The sequence below is a fragment of the Nerophis ophidion genome, linkage group LG02, assembly GCF_033978795.1.
Source record: "Nerophis ophidion isolate RoL-2023_Sa linkage group LG02, RoL_Noph_v1.0, whole genome shotgun sequence".
NCBI lineage: Eukaryota > Metazoa > Chordata > Actinopteri > Syngnathiformes > Syngnathidae > Nerophis > Nerophis ophidion.
The window spans coordinates 88,095,492-88,114,373 of record NC_084612.1 but is presented as its reverse complement, the minus strand read 5'-3'; the positions used below and the strand labels follow the sequence as shown (position 1 = coordinate 88,114,373).

The following is an 18,882-nucleotide window of genomic DNA, read 5'->3' as shown; positions in this document are numbered from 1 at the left end:
GAGTGCGCGTCACCTCAACGTCAGCCTCGACGATAAAGTTTCCGAAACACGTTTTTTAAAGTCTTTTACTTAGCTTGCGTGCGATTTGAAAACTTATTTAATTATTAAATCTTTTTTAATATTTAGAAATAAGCCACGTTTTTTTTTTAGGTGAAATCGAGTGTATTTCTTGGCGAGGGAACCATCTTGTCTCGACTGAAGACTCTTTGGTTTGGGTTTCAACTCGGGCACTCCTTTTTCAACATAAATGTTCGCGAAGGAGCGACTAATGACAGTACTACAGTCTTAAATATTTTACTTAACAAAAACGCATCATTTACCCCCTGTCGTCTCATTATTTTAATGAATTGCAACCACTCGTTTTAGTTCCTCCTCTTCCGTTAAGTCAGGGGTCATATTGGTAATTCTTACAAATATTAGGTTTCTCCCTTTTGAGGGTAAAATAACATTAATTCTCTTATCTTCTTTAGAAAAAAAGTGTTAAAAAAAAAGCATATATAAATGTGTGTATGGACCAGATGAGTCGCCCGCTGGCCTGTTCTAAAAATAGCTCAAATAGCAGCACTTACCAGTGAGCTGCCTCTATTTTTTATTTTTTTTTATTTTATTTTTTTATTTTATTTATTTACTATAGCAAGCTGGTCTCGCTTTGCTCGACATTTTTAATTCTAAGAGAGACAAAACTCAAATAGAATTTGAAAATCCAAGAAAATATTTTAAAGACTTGGTCTTCACTTGTTTAAATAAATTCATTTATTTTTTTACTTTGCTTCTTATAACTTTCAGAAAGACAGTTCTAGAGAAAAAATACAACCTTAAAAATTATTTTAGGATTTTTAAACACATATACATTTTTACTTTTTAAATTCCTTCCTCTTCTTTCCTGACAATATAAATCAATGTTCAAGTAAATTATTATTTTTTTATTGTGAAGAATAATAAATAGATTTTAATTTAATTCTTTATTTTAGCTTCTGTTTTTCCGACAAATAATATTTGTGAAATATTTCTTCAAACTTATTATGATTAAAATTTAAAAAATATATTCTGGCAAATCTAGAAAATCTGTAAAATTAATTTTGAATCTTATTTCAAATCCTTTTGATTTTCTTTTTAAAATTTTGTTCTGGAAAATCTAGAAGAAATAATGATTTGTCTTTGTTAGAAATATAGCTTGGTCCAATTTGTTATATATTCTAACAAAGTGCAGATTGGATTTTAACCTATTAAAAACATGTCATCAAAATTGTAAAATTAATCTTAATCAGGAAAAATTACTAATGATGTTCCATAAATTCCTTTTTTTTTTAATTTCTAAAAAAATATTCGAATTAGCTAGTTTTTCTCTTCATTTTTTTCGGTTGAATTTTGAATTTTAAAGAGTGGAAATTGAAGATAAACTATGTTTCAAAATTTAATTTTAATTTTTTTGTGTGTTTTCTCCTCTTTTAAACCGTTCAATTAAGTTGTTATTCCGTACAAAAAACTTTCCGTAAAAGGAAAAAAAAATGTACGACGGAATGACAGACAGAAATACCAATTTTTATACAGATTTATTTATTAAACGTGAATTGAGCAAATTGGCTATTTCTGGCAATTTATTTAAGTGTGTATCAAACTGGTTGCATTAATCAGTACCCAAGAAGTAGCTCTTGGTTTGAAAAAGGTTGGTGAACCCTGCGTTAAGTAGTCATGGAAAGAGCACTATCTTGTCTCGACTGACGACTATTTGGCTATGTTTCAACTCGCGCATTTCTATTTCAATATATATGCTCAATATATTCGTAAAGACGCGAATAATGACAATAATACCCTCGCAAAACTTATACTTAACAAAAATGCGTCGTTTCCCCCAGTCCTCTCATCATTTTTAATGAATTGCAACCACTCGGGTTTGTTCCTCCTCTTCCGTTAAGTAGCCGAGATGGCGACTATTGGTGTCGAGTGCGTAAAAGTGTCAGTCAGTGCAACATCCGGGTACTGGTGGCATTCTTCCCCCTGTTTGAGCGTACTTACGCACTCGCCGGGCCAAGTGCGGAAGTGGGCAGTATTTTTTTTTTTCTTTTTTAATATTTATTTATAAATTTCGACGATTACAAACAGTTAGTCAAACAACAATATAAAAAATTACCAAACATTATGAAAACAGTACAAAATAGGAAGTGGGCAGTATTGAAACGTACTTGCGCATTCACAATGCGTGAGCGAACGGGCGGAAGTTGAAATAGCCTCTGACGCGTAACCGGAAGAAGTTTCCAAAAGTGAAACAACACGACCAACTTTGCTACTGCGGCACCAGTACGGGTAAGAAAAGGACTTTAAATTCTAATTTCAGTACTTTTGACTCAAATAAAACCATCGTACCTTTAAGTGACTTAAAAATGACGCGTTCAGTAGTCAAAGGTGATATTTAAGGGAAACTACAAGGCTGTTTTTGCCGTCAAAGGTCAACTGTTTAACAAGAAGTCATGATAAGGAATACTACGTGGTTTCCAGTACAATAACTTTCAACTTATAGAAAGAAAACAATAAAAAAGGGATACAAATAAGATACAAAAAAGTGACTACATTTCTAGTAATAGTGCTCGAAACATAAACCAAATAATTAAACTTCATAAAAGGGTCATTTAGTATAATACACAAAGCGTGCTACTATGAACATACCAATCCATTATTTATAAGTTCTAGTGTGTTAAAATTTTCAGATATCGTGTTTTTAAAGTTAAAGTACCAATAATTGTCACCCACACACACTAGGTGTGGTGAACTTTGGTCCTTTGCATGTGACCCATCCCCTTGTTCACCCCCTGGGAGGTGAGGGGAGCAGTGAGCAGCAGCGGTGGCCGCGCTCGGGAATCTTTTTTTTGTGATTTAACCCACCCCGGTTCCAACCTTTGATGCTGAGTGCCAAGCAGAGAGGTAATGGGTCCCATTTTTATAGTCTAAATCAGGGGTAGGGAACCTATGGCTCTTGAGCCAGATGTGGCTCTTTTGATGACTGCATCTGGCTCTTGTATAAATCTGAGCTGACACTGCTTCACACGATAAGTAATAAATAATTCCACTTGTAATCAAAGTGTTGAAAATAACGTTCAAAATATGAAACATGCTCATGCATTTGAATCCATCCATCCTTTTTTCTACCGCACTTGTTCAAGAAGTTGCATTAAGGGTAAGAAGTGATTTATTTATTATTGGTTAGTGTGGGGCTTGCCCTACCGGGGGTTCTTCAGACCACCAAGCACCACCATGAGAGCCTGTTTCAGGGTTACAACATTTTTTTATTTTTCAATAAGTCTCAGTTGCTTTCCAGCAATTGTCTTTTTCTCTTTTGTTCTCGCTCTGGCTCCAGCCCCAGCCCCGTCTCCCCTCCTGGCTGCTGCTTATAAACAGAGCGATAGGTGATTAGATAACAAGGCCCAGGTGGGCCATCTACGCACCTGTCGCTGATTTCGAGGCCGGTCCTGGCAACACCCCGCTTTGCTGCAGGCCCGCCGGCCACCCCCCCTTCACAGTTAGCTTCAGAATAACAATGTTATTACTCTAGAAATGTTGGTTTTACTTAAAAATGCACCTGTTTAGTTGTGTTCAGTGTTGAAAAAAAATTATATGGCTCTTATGGAATTACATTTTAAAATATTTGGATTATTGGCTCTCTCAGCCAAAAAGGTTCCTGACCCCTGGTCTAATTCAATGGAAATTTTGTTTTGAGTAAAGAACAACCACCTTCCAGCTTGTATTCTTACGATATTTAAATTAAGAGGCGAAAACTATAATTTACGGGGGATATTGATTTTTGAAATAGGTAAAGTAAGAACCAATATAAAATACAAATGTTTTTCAGTTTTAGGAGTTAAATGGTGGAACAAACCCAGACATGTAGTTATTTGTTTAAGAAAGCCTTGAAAGGTGAAATAATTGAAAACTATAAAATATAGTAACAATTGATTTATGTGAACGTTGATGTTCCAGGTAATCTTTTATTTTCAGTGAAGGTAATGGCTAGGCAAATATAAGCTTTGGCTTCAGCCTATTCCCTTTTCGGTCATTCTTTTTCTTGTCTTTTTGTGTGTAAATGTGTATGATTGTTAAATATGTATAATCTGTACTGTTATACTTGTCACACAAAATGGTTGATGGTTGATTATATGACCAAAATAAACTTATTTCAATAAGTAAATACGTTAATTAAAAGTCGAGTAAATAAAACCATTGATGTATAAATACTGAAGTTAAATATTTGACTGAATCGCTCTATTTATAAGTAAATTTTGTATACAAATTAACACTAATGATCGATGAATGAAACCCATTGCTTAATATTGTTGAATTTGTTGTTGTAGTCGATTGTTGAGTACATCAATCTATAAGTAATCTTATATTTCCTTGTTGTCGAGATGATGTCATCTTCAGGAATGGACCAGTTCTTTGATGTCTTTGACAACCAAGTACTACAGGTTTATTTTGATGTAGATTTTCCGATAAGTGCTCCAAGTGCTGTATTTTCCCCGCTGCTTCCTTAAGGCCTGTGTTTTCTTGGTGAATTATGTTGCAAAAATATCAGTAAATAGGGCAAAAATTGACTTGTAAAATGATTGTTTGAACAGTCACAGGTAAAACTGAGTCAGGAATGTAGCTCGCATTATGCCTAAAATAATAGTTTGATGACATTTCCAATTTATTTAGTGGTACGTACCAACACGTTGTAGGAGCAGTTAAGTATTGTCGTTAAAATCATGCAAATAGGACTTGTGCTCGTCGGTTTAATTAAGATGGATGGTTTTAAGTTTCATTTTTGGCAGCAGCAAGATGGCGCCTAGAGTGGATGACGTCATGCGTCTGTGCTGCGAGATTTCGGCCCACGAGGACATCAAAGTAGCGGTGAAGAACTCGGCCAAAGGAGCCATGGTGGCGGGAGGAAGCGCGTTTGTTGGCGGCATGCTTGGCGGACCTCCCGGTATCGCTGTTGGTAAGGACCACCATGACCTCGTTTGATTGGGGACAACAAAAATAGAGCGGTGTTTCCAGACTAACCCTGAAAAGATAAGTCCATTGGGAAAACCAAAATCTAGTCATGAGAGAAGTGTGTCCTCTTACAGGCACATCCAGTCAACTCTGCTAGAGCTCTGCATGGAATAGTGGTCCAAAGTGTGGTCCATCTCAGGTTTTAAAGGCCTAGTGAAACCCACTACTACTGACCACGCAGTCTGATAGTTTATATATCAATGATCAATCAATCAATCAATCAATGTTTACTTATATAGCCCTAAATCACTAGTGTCTCAAAGGGCTGCACAAACCACTACGACATCCTCGGTAGGCCCACATAAGGGCAAGGAAAACTCACACCCAGTGGGACATCGGTGACAATAATGACCCAGTGGGACGTCGGTGACAATGATGACTATGAGAACCTTGGAGAGGAGGAAAGCAATGGATGTCGAGCGGGTCTAACATGATACTGTGAAAGTTCAATCCACAATGGATCCAACACAGTCGCGAGAGTCCAGTCCAAAGCGGATCCAACACAGCAGCGAGAGTCCCGTTCACAGCGGAGCCATCAGGAAACCATCCCAAGCAGAGGCGGATCAGCAGCGCAGAGATGTCCCCAGCCGATACACAGGCAAGCAGTACATGGCCACCGGATCGGACCGGACCCCTTCCACAAGGGAGAGTGGGACATAGAAGAAAAAGAAAAGAAACGGCAGATCAACTAGTCTGAAAAGGGGGTCTATTTAAAGGCTAGAGTATACAAATGAGTTTTAAGGTGAGACTTAAATGCTTCTACTGAGGTGGCATCTCGAACTGTTACCGGGAGGGCATTCCAGAGTACTGGAGCCCGAACGGAAAACGCTCTATAGCCCGCAGACTTTTTTTGGGCTTTGGGAATCACTAATAAGCCGGAGTCCTTTGAACGCAGATTTCTTGCCGGGACATATGGTACAATACAATCGGCAAGATAGGATGGAGCTAGACCGTGTAGTATTTTATACGTAAGTAGTAAAACCTTAAAGCCACATCTTAAGTGCACAGGAATCCAGTGCAGGTGAGCCAGTACAGGCGCATTGCAACACATGCCAATACAGCCGGTTTAGTTTAAATCACAATTTTAAATTTCCCGCGGACTTTCTTGTTGAGAACATCGTCCCGGGTTGCAGGGGACATTTTAGCGCAGCACCATTTGCGGCTAAAAGTCGTCTCTTTTCATGGCGCAATTACACAGTATTCTGGACATCTGTGTTGCTGAATCTTTTGCAATTTGTTCAATTAATAATGGAGAAGTCAAAGTAGAAAGATGGAGGTGGGAAGATTTGGCCTTTAGCCACACAAACACAGTGTTTCCTTGTTTACAATTCCCGGAGGTGAAGCTTTACTATGGATCAGAGCGGTCAAGCGAACATGGATCCCCACCACATGTCAACCGGCAGGTTTCGGTGAGAAAATTGTGGTAAAAAGTCGCCTCTTACCGGAGATCAACTGAGCTTGCGCTGTCCATGCAGCTGCCGTCGACTTCCCTCAGAGACCGACGTCAAGACACCCGTGGACACACCCCTCCATCCATTTTCTACGGCGTATTCCCTTTTGGGGTCGCGGGGGGCGCTGGCGCCTATCTCAGCTACCATCGGGCAGAAGGCGGGGTACACCCTGGACAAGTCGCTAACTCATCGCAGGGCCAACACAGATAGACAGACAACATTCACACTCACATTCACACACTAGGGCCAATTTAGTGTTGCCAATCAACCTATCCCCAGGTGCATGTCTTTGGAGGTGGGAGGAAGCCGGAGTACCCGGAGGGAACCCACACATTCACGGGGAGGACATGCAAACTTCACACAGAAAGATCCCGAGCCTGGGATTGAACCCAGGACTGCAGGACGTTCGTATTGTGAGGCAGACGCACTAACAACCCCCTCTGCCACCCTTATCAGGTACTATTTAATCCCACTAAAACACTAGCAACACAATAGAAAGATAAAGGATTTCCCAGAATTATCCTAGTAATTGTGTCTAAAAACATCTGAATCCGTCTCAATACAATCGCCTTTTTTTTTTAACTCTATTTATTTATTTATTTTTTCAGTCCTTCGCTATCAATCAATCAATCAATCAATCAATGTTTATTCATATAGCCCCAAATCACAAATGTCTCAAAGCACTGCACAAATCATTACGACTACAACACCGTACAATATCATCATCCACGAATCTTTCATCCTCGCTCAAATTAATGAGGGAAATTGTCGTTTTCTCGGTCCGAATAGCTCTTGCTGCTGGAGGCTCCCATTAAAAACAATGTGAGGACGTGAGGAGCCCTCACCCTTGTGACGTCATCGTCTGCAACTTCCGGTAAAGGCAAGGCTTTTTTATTAGCGACCGAAAGTTGCGAACTTTATTGTGGATGTTCTCTACTAAATCCTTTCAGCAAAAATATGGCAATATCGCGAAATGATCAAGTATGACACATAGAATGGACCTGCTATCCCCGTTTAAAAAAGAAAATCTCATTTCAGTAGGCCTTTAATTCGGGCCAGCACATCCTCCAGACTGGTATTCTCTCCTTACAGGGGAGGGGGAGATTGAATGATGGGTGGTGGTCGGAGGGACCGTAGGCGCAAACTGGCAGCTTTGCTTCGGTCAGTCTACCCCAGGGCAGCTGTGGCTACAAATGTAGTTTATCACCACTAGGTGGGAATGAATGATGGGTTCCCACTTCTCTGTGAGTGCTTTAAAGGGGAACATTATCACAATTTCAAAAGGGTTAAAAACAATAAAAATCAGTTCCCAGTGGCTTGTTGTATTTTTTGAAGTTTTTTTCAAAATTTTACCGGTCTCGGAATATCCCTAAATAAAGCTTTAAAGTGCCTTATTTTCGACTCTCTGCGAAGACACTGGCCATTTCCCTGTGACGTCACACAGTGCTGCCAATGTAAACAAAACAATGGGAATACCACAGCAAGATATAGTGTCCTTAGCTTGGATTCAAACTCGGATTTCAGCGACTTAAGCGATTCAACAGATTACGCATGTATTGAAACAGATGGTTGGAGTATGAAAATATTAAAGAAGAAACTGAAGCTATTGAGCGAATAGCTATTGACGTTATTCATAGCCATAGCATGGCCGAATAGCTGCGTTAGCATCGCCGGTAAAATGTGCGGACCAAACGATCAGGACTTTCGCATCTTTTGACACTGGAGCAACTTAAATCCTTCGATTGGTAAGTGATTTTTTCGCATTAAATGTGGGTGGAAGGAAACGTAATATAGTTGCAAATGCATCTGCAGGTTATCCATACATCTCTGTACCATGTCTGCTTTAGCACCGCCGGTAAATAGCATGTTAGCATCGATTAGCGTTGCATGTTAGCATCGATTAGCTGGCAGTCAACATCAACAAAACTCACCTTTTGTGATTTCGTTGACTATCGTTGCAAATGCATCTGCAGGTTATCCACACATCTCTGTGCCATGTCTGCCTTAGCATCGCCGGTCAAATGTGGAGACACTTTGGTACATTCAATGGGGGTCTGGCGGCAGACACTTTGGCATCTTGGGGCCAGTGGTGCAACTTGAATCCCTCCCTGTTAGTGTTGTTACACCCTCCGACAACACACCGACGAGGCATGATGTCTCCAAGGTTCCAAAAAATAGTCAAAAAAACGGAAAATAACAGAGCTGAGACCGGGTGTTTGTAATGTGTTGAAAATGAAAATGGCGGGTGTGTTACCTCGGCGACGTCACATTCTGACGTCATCGCCTCAAGCGCGATAAACAGAAAGGCGTTTAATTCGCCAAAATTCACCCATTTAGAGTTCGGAAATCGGTTAAAAAAATTGATGGTCTTTTTTCTGCACCATCAAGGTCTGGTGATAATGTTCCCCTTTAAGTATCTAATCATACAAAAGCGCGATATAAAATCTAATCCATTATCATCATTATTATTATTATTATTATTATTGTGAAAAGCGGCAGGTCAACTGGTCTAAGAAGGGGTTTATTTAAAGGCTAGAGTATACACGTTAATGAGTTTTCTGGCGGGCCTTAGTCGCTTCTACTGAGGTGGCCCATGCGTAGGGCATTCCAGAGTACTGGAGCCTAGGTAGAAAACGCTCTAGAGCCTGCAGACTGGGGGTCACTAATAAATAAGCCAGCGTTTTTGGAACTTAAATGTCTGGACGAAACATTCATCTTTTTCCGCTTATCCGAAGTCGGGTCGAGGGGGCAGTAGCCTAAGCAGAGAAGCCCAAACATCCCTCTCCCCAGTCACTTTGTCCAGCTTCTCCCAAGTTATCCCGAGACGTCCTAGGCCAGCTGGGAGACATAGTCCCCCCGACTTGTCCTGGGTCTTCCTCGTGGCCTCCTACCGGTCGGACGTGCTCTAAACATCTCCCTGGGGAGGATTCTGGGGCACATCCTCACCAGATGCCCGAACAACCTCATCTGGCTCCTCTCAATGTGGAGAAACAGCGCCTTTACTTGGACAGAGTTTCTCACCCGATCTCTAAGGGAGAGCCCCACCAACCCGACGAAGGCAAATCATTTCGGCCACTTGTTCTCGTGATCTCATTCTTTCAGTCACAACCTAAAACCCATGACCCACAACCCGACAAAATAAATTATTTTCACCCACCTGATCTTGTTCTTTCAGTCTCAACCTAAAGCTCATGACCATAGGTGAGGATAGGAATGTAAATCGACCGGTAAAATGAGAGCTTTGCCTTCCGAAATGTGTTCATCATTCTGGGACGCTACAGTATACATCTCCTGAATTCGGAGGTCTCAAGGTTGGCAAGTATGCATTAGACTCTGGGTTACACAGATGGAGAAAACCTAACTGTTTCACACATAGCATTACTGATAACTTATTTGTACAAAACAAAAATACTTTTGACAACTAAAAATTAAACTTTTACTGACAGTAAGTAATTGGATACGGACACACAGATAAAGATACACATTCGGAAATAGTTTTGCTACAATAATACTGTTTACAATAAAGTAGAGCATCATTGAAGTCGCGATGTTTGGTGATTGTGTTGCCGTCTGAAAGCTGAGGATGCTATAATAAGGATGGGGGAGAGAAAGTGAAACCAAAGGAGACTTGGGTAAACTTTGTGGGACACGCTGCTGTTATCAGAGCTATTTTTACGCCAGGGGAAACGACGGTGTTTATTTGTGGCATCAGGGCGGTGCTTGAAGGAACGCGCCGCCATTCCGCACTGTCTACAGCAGGGGTGTCAAACTCAAATATAGAGTGGGCCAAAATTTAAAACTGAACAAAGCTGCGGGCCAAGGTTGAACAAATTAACCTTTTAATAGGGACCCAAACAAGTTTTGCATTGAATATTGAACAAGCAAGGCTTATATAACTTTATAGTGACATGCAAAATAGTATTTCAAATTAAAATAATTAAAAAATATCAATGGCATATTAAATAAAATGTAAAAAAAAATTTAATGCCTCTTTTCTATTTGCAACCTTCTGGGGTGAATATCAAAATAAACTTTTTTGCAGGCTAAAAATACATTTGAAAATAAAATAACTAATGAAGCCTTGCTACTTCAAGCCTTGAAGTAGCAAGAGAAACTGCGAATGTTAATTATTGCTCAGTTTGCTACACTGATTTGCTTTAACACTGAATATGGAACAAGCAACGCTTATATAACTTAAAAGTGCAAAATCTTAATAGTGGTGGTAGCATAGGGTGTATATTGTAGCGTCCCGGAAGAGTTAGTGCTGCAAGGGCTTTTGGGTATTTATTTTCTTGTGTTTATGTTGTCTTACGGTGCGGATGTTCTCCCGAAATGTGTTTGTCATTCTTGTTTGGTGTGGGTTGACAGTGTGGCGCATATTTGTAACAGTGTTAAAGTTGTTTATACGGCCACCCTCAGTGTGACCTGTACGGCTGTTGACCAAGTATGCTTTGCATTCACTCATGTGTGTTTTTAAAAGCCGCATATATTATGTGACTTTTTATATGGAGTAAAAGCGGACGTGACGACAGGTTGTAGAGAACACTTTAAGGCAGTGCCTTTAAGGAACGCCCCCAATATTGTTGTCCGGGTGGAAATCGGTAGAAATTCGAGAGTGTGGTTGCCCCGGGAGTCTGCCGGGAAAATCTGGAGGGTTGGCAAGTATGAGTATTAGCGGTGAATGCGGTGTTACACCGGCACCGCCGCTGTATAATACCGGCGGGCCAGCACTAATATTAATTTGATATTGCCTGAAGGGCCAAATGAAATTACACGGCCCGCGGGCCAGAGTTTGACACCCATGGTCTACAGGCTTTGGATGCACTGTCGTTTTTATTGAAAGTGAAAGACTTCTGTCAATCAATATTAGAAAAAAAAGACCTGACACATATACACCCAACATCTTGGGTTAGGTTTTGTTCCAACCCCTTTCCGAGAATGGCGGAAAAAAACGTGAATTATGAACACAGAAGCTTTGGATTTATTATGATTTGACGTTACAGTAGATCCCTGTGGGTCAGGTGTCAAACTCAAAGCCCGGAAACCAGATCTGGCCAGTCATGTCATTACAAATGGTCTGTCATTTCATTAAGGTGGCCTGCCATGTCATTTAAGGTGATCCCTCATGTCATTTATGTGGTCCGCCATATAATTTATTGTATTCCACCATGTCATTTAAAGTTGTCCGTCATTTCTTCAAGGTGGCCCGCCAGGTCATTTAAAGGCCTTCTGAAATGAGATTTTTTTATTTAAACGGGGATAGCAGGTCCATTGTATGTGTCATACTTGATCATTTTGCGATATTGACATATTTTTGCTGAAAGGATTTAGTAGAGAACATCGACGATAAAGTTCGCAACTTTTGGTCGCTAATAAACAAGCCTCGCCTTTACCGGAAGTAGCAGACGATGTGCGCGTGACGTCACGGGTTGTGGAGCTCCTTACATCTTCACATTGTTTATAATCATAGCCACCAGCAGCGAGAGCGATTCGGACCGGGAAGGCGACGATGTCCCCATTAATTTGAGCGAGGATGAAAGATTCGTGGATGAGGATAGTGAGAGTGAAGGAAAAAATAAAAAAGGCGAGGGCAGTGTGAGCGATTCAGATGTTATTAGACACATTTACTAGGATATTTCTGGAAAATCCCTTATCTGATTATTGTATTACTAGTGTTTTAATAAGATTATATGGTACCTGAAAGTCGGACGGGTGTGGCCACGGATGTGGTGACCGCCAGTGTCTCCGGTGGGAGGAGGTAAGAGATTCCACAGCTGCAAGGGGACGCAAGCTACGCTCATGTCTACGGTAAGAGCCGACTTATTACCACCATTTTCTCACCGAAACCTGCCGGTTGACATGTTCGCTTGACCGCTCTGTTCCATAGTAAAGCTTCATCTTCGGGAATGTAAAAAAGGAAACACCGGCTGTGTTTGTGTTGCTAAAGGCAGCTGCAATACACCGCTTCCCACCAACAGCATTCTTCTTTGTAGTCTCCATTTTTAATTGAACAAATTGCCAAAGATTCAGCAACAGAGATGTCCAGAATACTGTGTAATTATGCGATGAAAAGAGACGACTTTTAGCTGTGAGCGGTGCTGGAAGAACGTGTCTTCTACCACCGGTGACGTCAGGCGCACGCGTCATCATAGGCGCCATCATTTCGTGACGTTTTCAACAGGATACTTCGCGGGAAATTTAAAATTGTAATTTAGTAAACTAAACGGGCCGTATTGGCATGTGTTGCAATGTTAATATTTCATCATTGATATATAAACTATCAGACTGTGTGATCGGTAGTAGTGGCTTTCAGTAGGCCTTTAATGTGGTCCGTCACCTCAGTAATGTCATTTAAAGTGGTCCGTCACCTCATTAAGGTGGCTCGCCATGTCATTTAAAGTGGTCCGTCACCTCATTAAGGTGGCTCGCCATGTCATTTAAAGTGGTCCGTCACCTCATTAAGGTGGCCCGCCATGACATTTAAAGTGGTACATCACCTCAGTAATGTGGCCCGCCATGACATTTAAAGTGGTCCGTCACCTCAGTAAGGTGGCCCGCCATGACATTTAAAGTGGTACGTCACCTCAGTAAGGTGGCCCGCCATATCATTTAATGTGGTCTGTCATTTCATTAAAATAGCCTGTCACCTCAGTAAGGTGGCCCGCCATGTCATTTAAAATGGGCTGTCACCTCAGTAAGGTTGCCTGCCTTATCATCGAAAGTTGTCCGTCACTTTAATAATGTGGCCTGCCACCTCAGTAAGGTGGCCTGCCATATCATTTTAAAGCATACTTGCCAACCCTCCAGGATTTTTCGGGAGACTCCCGAAATTCAGCGTCTCTCCCGAAAACCTCCCAGGACAAATTTTCTCCCGAAAATCTCCCGGAATTCAGGCGAAGCCTGAGGCCACGTCTCCTCCAGCTCAATGCGGACCTGAGTGAGCGTGTCTGCCCAATGACGTTATAACTGTAGAATGATCATGGGCGAGTTCTTGGTTTCTTATGTGGGTTTATTGTTAGACAGTTTCATTATCGTCCTCCCAGCGCGATAAAACAACACACAACAAAGGCAGTCCGAATTCGTCTACCTCAAGCAGTTTGTCTGCTAAACAGCAATTTGTTGTGACACTCTTAAACAGGACAATGCTGCCATCTAGTGTACATGCATATGATTAGAAAAACAAGGATGGAATATTCAACCCTTAACTCCACAATGAGTAGATGCGTGTTATGTGTGTGTAAATGTAAGTGTAAATTCAAGTATTTCTTTTATATATATATATAGCGAGAATTCACTGAAATTCAAGTATTTCTTATGTGTGTATCTATATATATATATATATATATATATAGACAGACGCTGAGATCATTATCCATGCGTTTGTTACGTCTCGCCTCGACTACTGTAACGTATTATTTTCGGGTCTCCCCATGTCTAGCATTAAAAGATTACAGTTGGTACAAAATGCGGCTGCTAGACTTTTGACAAGAACAAGAAAGTTTGATCACATTACGCCTGTACTGGCTCACCTGCACTGGCTTCCTGTGCACTTAAGATGTGACTTTAAGGTTTTACTACTTACGTATAAAATACTACACGGTCTAGCTCCAGCCTATCTTGCCGATTGTATTGTACCATATGTCCCGGCAAGAAATCTGCGTTCAAAGGACTCCGGCTTATTAGTGATTCCCAAAGCCCAAAAAAAGTCTGCGGGCTATAGAGCATTTTCCGTTCGGGCTCCAGTACTCTGGAATACCCTCCCGGTAACAGTTCGAGATGCCACCTCAGTAGAAGCATTTAAGTCTCACCTTAAAACTCATTTGTATACTCTAGCCTTTAAATAGACTCCCTTTTTAGACCAGTTGATCTGCCGTTTCTTTTCTTTTTCTTCTATGTCCCACTCTCCCGTGTGGAGGGGGTCCGGTCCGATCCGGTGGCCATGTACTGCTCGCCTGTGTATCGGCTGGGGACATCTCTGCGCTGCTGGTCCGCCTACGCTTGGGATGGTTTCCTGCTGGCTCCGCTGTGAACGGGACTCTCGCTGCTGTGTCTTGGATCCTCTTTGGACTGGACTCTCGCGACTGTGTTGGATCCATTGTGGATTGAACTTTCACAGTATCATGTTAGACCCGCTCGACATCCATTGCTTTCCTCCTCTCTAAGGTTCTCATAGTCATCATTGTCACCGACGTCCCACTGGGTGTGAGTTTTCCTTGCCCTTATGTGGGCCTACCGAGGATGTCGTGGTGGTTTGTGCAGCCCTTTGAGACACTAGTGATTTAGGGCTATATAAGTAAACATTGATTGATTGATTGATTGATATATATATATATATATATGAAATACTTGACTTGGTGAATCTATGAATCTTAACCACGCCCCAACCATGCCCCGTCCCGCCCCCCACCCCCCACCTCCCGAAATCGGAGGTCTCAAGGTTGACAAGTATGTTTTAAAGTGGTCCGTCACCTCATTTCATATGGTCTGTCGCGTCATTTAACATGGTCCGTCGCATCATTTATTGCGGCCGATCATGACATTTAACATGACCCACCGTGTCATTTAACGTGGTCTGCCATGTCATGCAATGTCATCCTCCACATCAATAAATGTGGCCCTCAATGTTGCCACAAGTTAGACACACCTGCACTAGCACCTCTTGAAGATGATGTACTTACTCATTGTGTCCACCAGGTGGTGTCATAGGGAGCCTGCTGGGAAGCTGGCTGACCAGCGGTCAGTTCCGGCCTCTTCCTCAGATCCTGATGGAGTTGCCGCCCGCCCAGCAGCAGAAGCTGTGCAAGGACGTCATGGCCATCCTGAGCGGTCTGGACTGGACGGACGCGGCCCAGCTGGTCGCCATGGTGATGGGCAGCGCCACGCTACAGCAGCAGGTCATGGCCGCCCTGCTCAACTACATCACCAAGGAACTGAGAGCGGAAGTTCGTTATAGAGACTGACAAAGGGAAATTTAGAACTGTAAGAGTTGTATTTTTCTACTTGAATGTTTTCTAGCAATGAAGACTTTTTCGGGGGAGTTTCTTCAGTGGCAAAGAACGAACTCATGTTTTGCACACACTCGTTTTTAACTGATAATATTGTTTACAAATATGTCACTCTGCATCAGGGGGATTACGTCATCACTGGCCTAAATTAATAAAAGAAAAAATTCCTTACAAACAATAAATACAACCTTTTTTTTGTTTAAAATGTCATCATTTTAAAGAAACACCCGATTTAAGAACTTAATTAGTTCATGAACAGGGTTTTTAAATAAACAAGTTTGTATAGTGAAAGAAAATAAGAAACAATGTAAATAATGGTAATAATAATAATAATAATGGGTTCCAGCCATACTTACCAACCCTCCCGATTTTCCCGGGAGACTCCCGAATTTCAGTGCTCCTCCCGAAAATCTCCCGCGGCAACCATTCTCCCGAATTTCTCCCGATTTCCACTCGGACAACACCTGAAAAGTAGACTATTATATACTGTATGTCTCTGTTATCCATAGGTTTATCTATAACCCATAAAGTAGGCAGGCACGGAGCTATTTCTCAGCATGTGTTTATTACAGCCGGCATGTTAATACGCTGACACACAACATCCGGATTCCCATCATGCATTGCTTCAAAACTACGGCAAGTAGTAATGGCCAAAAACATAACAGAGACGAAGCAGAAGAACGAAGAACAGACGTGGCGACGACAAGTAAGAAGAAGTACGCTTGCAAGTTCCATAATGATTGGAAAAAGATCATTTCAGTTCATCCAGAACAGCTCGAAGGGGAAGGGGTATGATGCCTGCTAATTTTGGAGATCACACTTCTCCATTGAACACGGTGGGCGAACGGATACACTCATTCATGAACGTATTACTTAAATATATATTTAAGTTTGGTATTTTTAATCAGAAGACGAAATGAATAATAATACAAACTCCGTTTCCTTATGAGTTGGAAAATTGTGTTAGATGTAAATATAAACGGAATACAATGATTTGCAAATCCTTTTCAGCCCATATTCAGTTAAATATGCTACAAAAACAACATATTTGATGTTCAAACTGATAAACTTTTGTTGTTGTTGCAAATAATCATTAACTTTAGAATTTGATGCCAGCAACATGTGACAAAGAAGTTGGGAAAGGTGGCAATAAATACTGATAAAGTTGAGGAACGCTCATCAAACACTTATTTGGAACATTCCACAGGTGTGCAGGCTAATTGGGAACAGGTGGGTGCCATGATTGGCTATAAAAGCAGCTTCCATGAAATGCTAAGTAATTCACAAACAAGGATGGGGTGAGGGTCTCCACTTTGTAAGCAAATTGTCGAACAGTTTTAGAACAACATTTCTCAACAAGCTATTGCAAGGAATTTAGGGATTTTACCATCTACGGTCTGTAAAATCATCAAAAGGTTCAGAGAATCTGGAGAAATCACTGCACGTAAGCGATAATATTACGGACCTTTGAACCCTCAGGCGGTACTCCATCAAAAACCGACAAGGATATCACCACATGGGCTCAGGAACCCTTCATAAAACCACTGTCAGTAAGTACAGTTGGTCGCTACATCTGTAAGTGCAAGTTAAAACTCTACTATGCAAAGCGAAAAACCATTTATCAACAACACCCAGGAACGCCGCCGGCTTCGCTAGGCCCCAGCTCATCTAAGATGGACTGATGCAAAGTGGAAAAGTGTTCTGTGGTTTGACGAGTCCACATTTCAAATTATATTTGGAAACTGTGGACGTGGTGTCCTCCGGAACAAAGAGGAAAATAACCATCCGGATTATTATAGGCGCAAAGTTCAAAAGCCAGCATCTGTGATGGTATGGGGGTGTATTAGTGCCCAAGGCATGGGTAACTTACACATCTGTGAAGGCACCATTAATGCTGAATGGTCCATACAGGTTTTGGAGCAACATATGTTGTCATCCAAGCAACGTTATCATGGACGCCCCTGCTTATTTCAGCAAAACAATGCCAAGCCACGTGTAACAACAGCGTGGCTTCGTAGTAAAAGAGTGTGGGTACTTTCCTGGCCCGCCTGCAGTCCAGACATGTTTCCCATCAAAAATGCGTGGCGCATTATGAAGCGTAAAATACGACAACAAGACCCCGGACTGTTGAACAACTTAAGCTGTACATTAAGCAAGAATGGTAAAGAATTCCACTTTTCCAAAGCTTCAACAATTAGTTTCCTCAGTTGAGTGTTGTTAAAAGAAAATGTTACGTAACACAGTGGTGAACATGCCCTTTCCCAACTACTTTGGCACGTGTTGCAGCCATGAAATTCTAAGTTAATTATTATTTGCAAAAAGAAAAAAAGTTTATGAGTTTCAACATGAAATATGTTGTCTTTGTAGTGCATTCAATTGAATATGGGTTGAAAAGGATTTGCAAATCATTGTATTCCGTTCATATTTACATCTGACACAATTTCCCAACTCATAAGGAAACGGGGTTTGTATTACAGGATGTTTTTAATGTAATTTCCCGACAGTAACAGACTGACCGCTTGGCAATATTACACTGTATAGAATAGAATAGAATGCCTTTTACTGTCACTATACACAGGTACAATGTGATTAAAAGCAACTCCAGTATCAGTGTGACAACCTACAAATATGCAAAACATAGGAAGGAAAGAAAAGAAAAATAGTGCAAAAGGAGGTAAAGTGCACAGTTCAGTCTTGAGAGGAATGTTCTGAATGTGTTGTTTAAATATTATACTATATACATTGTGACGGTCTCAAGCCGTGGTATTGCGGGTTCCCAGGACCACCAAGGAAGGACATAACTTCGAGCAGTTTGACTTTGTTTATTTTTCAATAAACACCTTGTGACCGACTCCTTCCGTCGTCATGCGGGTTACGTGGACCACCCAGGAAGGACATTGTGTTGACCAGGTTTGACTCTTTTATTTTTTCAAATAATAAAGCTTCTGTGTCGATCAGGTCGCTTTTCAGCACCTTCTCCGCTGCTCGTCCCGGTCTGCTTTTCAGATGCCGTTGTCGTCGTCTTCGTCTGGGGCTCATTCTCGGATCGTTCTTGCTTCTTCCGGCGCTGCTGCGTCTGTTGCGGACACTCCACCTCTTCTCTCTTGATCTTTCCTCCTCCCCTTTTATACACTGCGAGGAGATAGGCAGATTGTGAGCCGGTGTGTGAGCCACGCAACTGATCTCGATTGCTGCGGCGTCGCTCCCGGCACGCCCAGCCTCTTTGTTCCGCCGCATTCTCCGCCTCCTGGCCGCCATCTTGAGCAGGGCCACAGCGTATTTTGCCCCGCCGTCGGCTCCGCCTCTTCACACACCTCAGTCCAGGTCGCCTTTCCGCTCGCTCGTCGTCTGTCTTCAGCTCTCCTTCTCTCTAACTTTGCGTCAGCTGCACTCCCGCTTCT

The 18,882-nt window shown here is 41.6% G+C and overlaps 1 protein-coding gene across 2 annotated transcripts; it reads left to right on the top strand.

The window, feature by feature from the left end:
- Positions 1 to 2,170: 2,170 nt before the first annotated feature.
- On the top strand, positions 2,171 to 15,686 carry LOC133547959 (protein C19orf12 homolog). 2 transcript variants are annotated; one of them, XM_061893426.1, is made up of 3 exons: positions 2,171 to 2,304; positions 4,803 to 4,969; positions 15,171 to 15,686. In XM_061893426.1, the coding sequence occupies exons 2-3, from the start codon at positions 4,810 to 4,812 to the stop codon at positions 15,434 to 15,436; spliced, it is 426 nt and encodes a 141-aa protein (XP_061749410.1). In that variant the 5' UTR covers positions 2,171 to 2,304; positions 4,803 to 4,809; the 3' UTR covers positions 15,437 to 15,686. The 2 variants fall into 2 exon arrangements, with proteins under 2 accessions (XP_061749410.1, XP_061749412.1); XM_061893428.1 differs by having other exon boundaries at positions 2,173 to 2,304; positions 4,806 to 4,969.
- The last annotated feature ends 3,196 nt before the right edge of the window (positions 15,687 to 18,882 follow it).

What these genes read in the sequence shown, in the direction of transcription:
- LOC133547959 (XM_061893426.1), top strand. Translation starts at nt 4,810, where the DNA reads ATGGCGCCTAGAGTGGATGACGTCATGCGTCTGTGCTGCGAGATTTCG. An exon ending in ACCTCCCGGTATCGCTGTTG is followed by an intron (nt 4,970 to 15,170) that starts GTAAGGACCACC and finishes TGTGTCCACCAG; the next exon opens with GTGGTGTCATAGGGAGCCTG.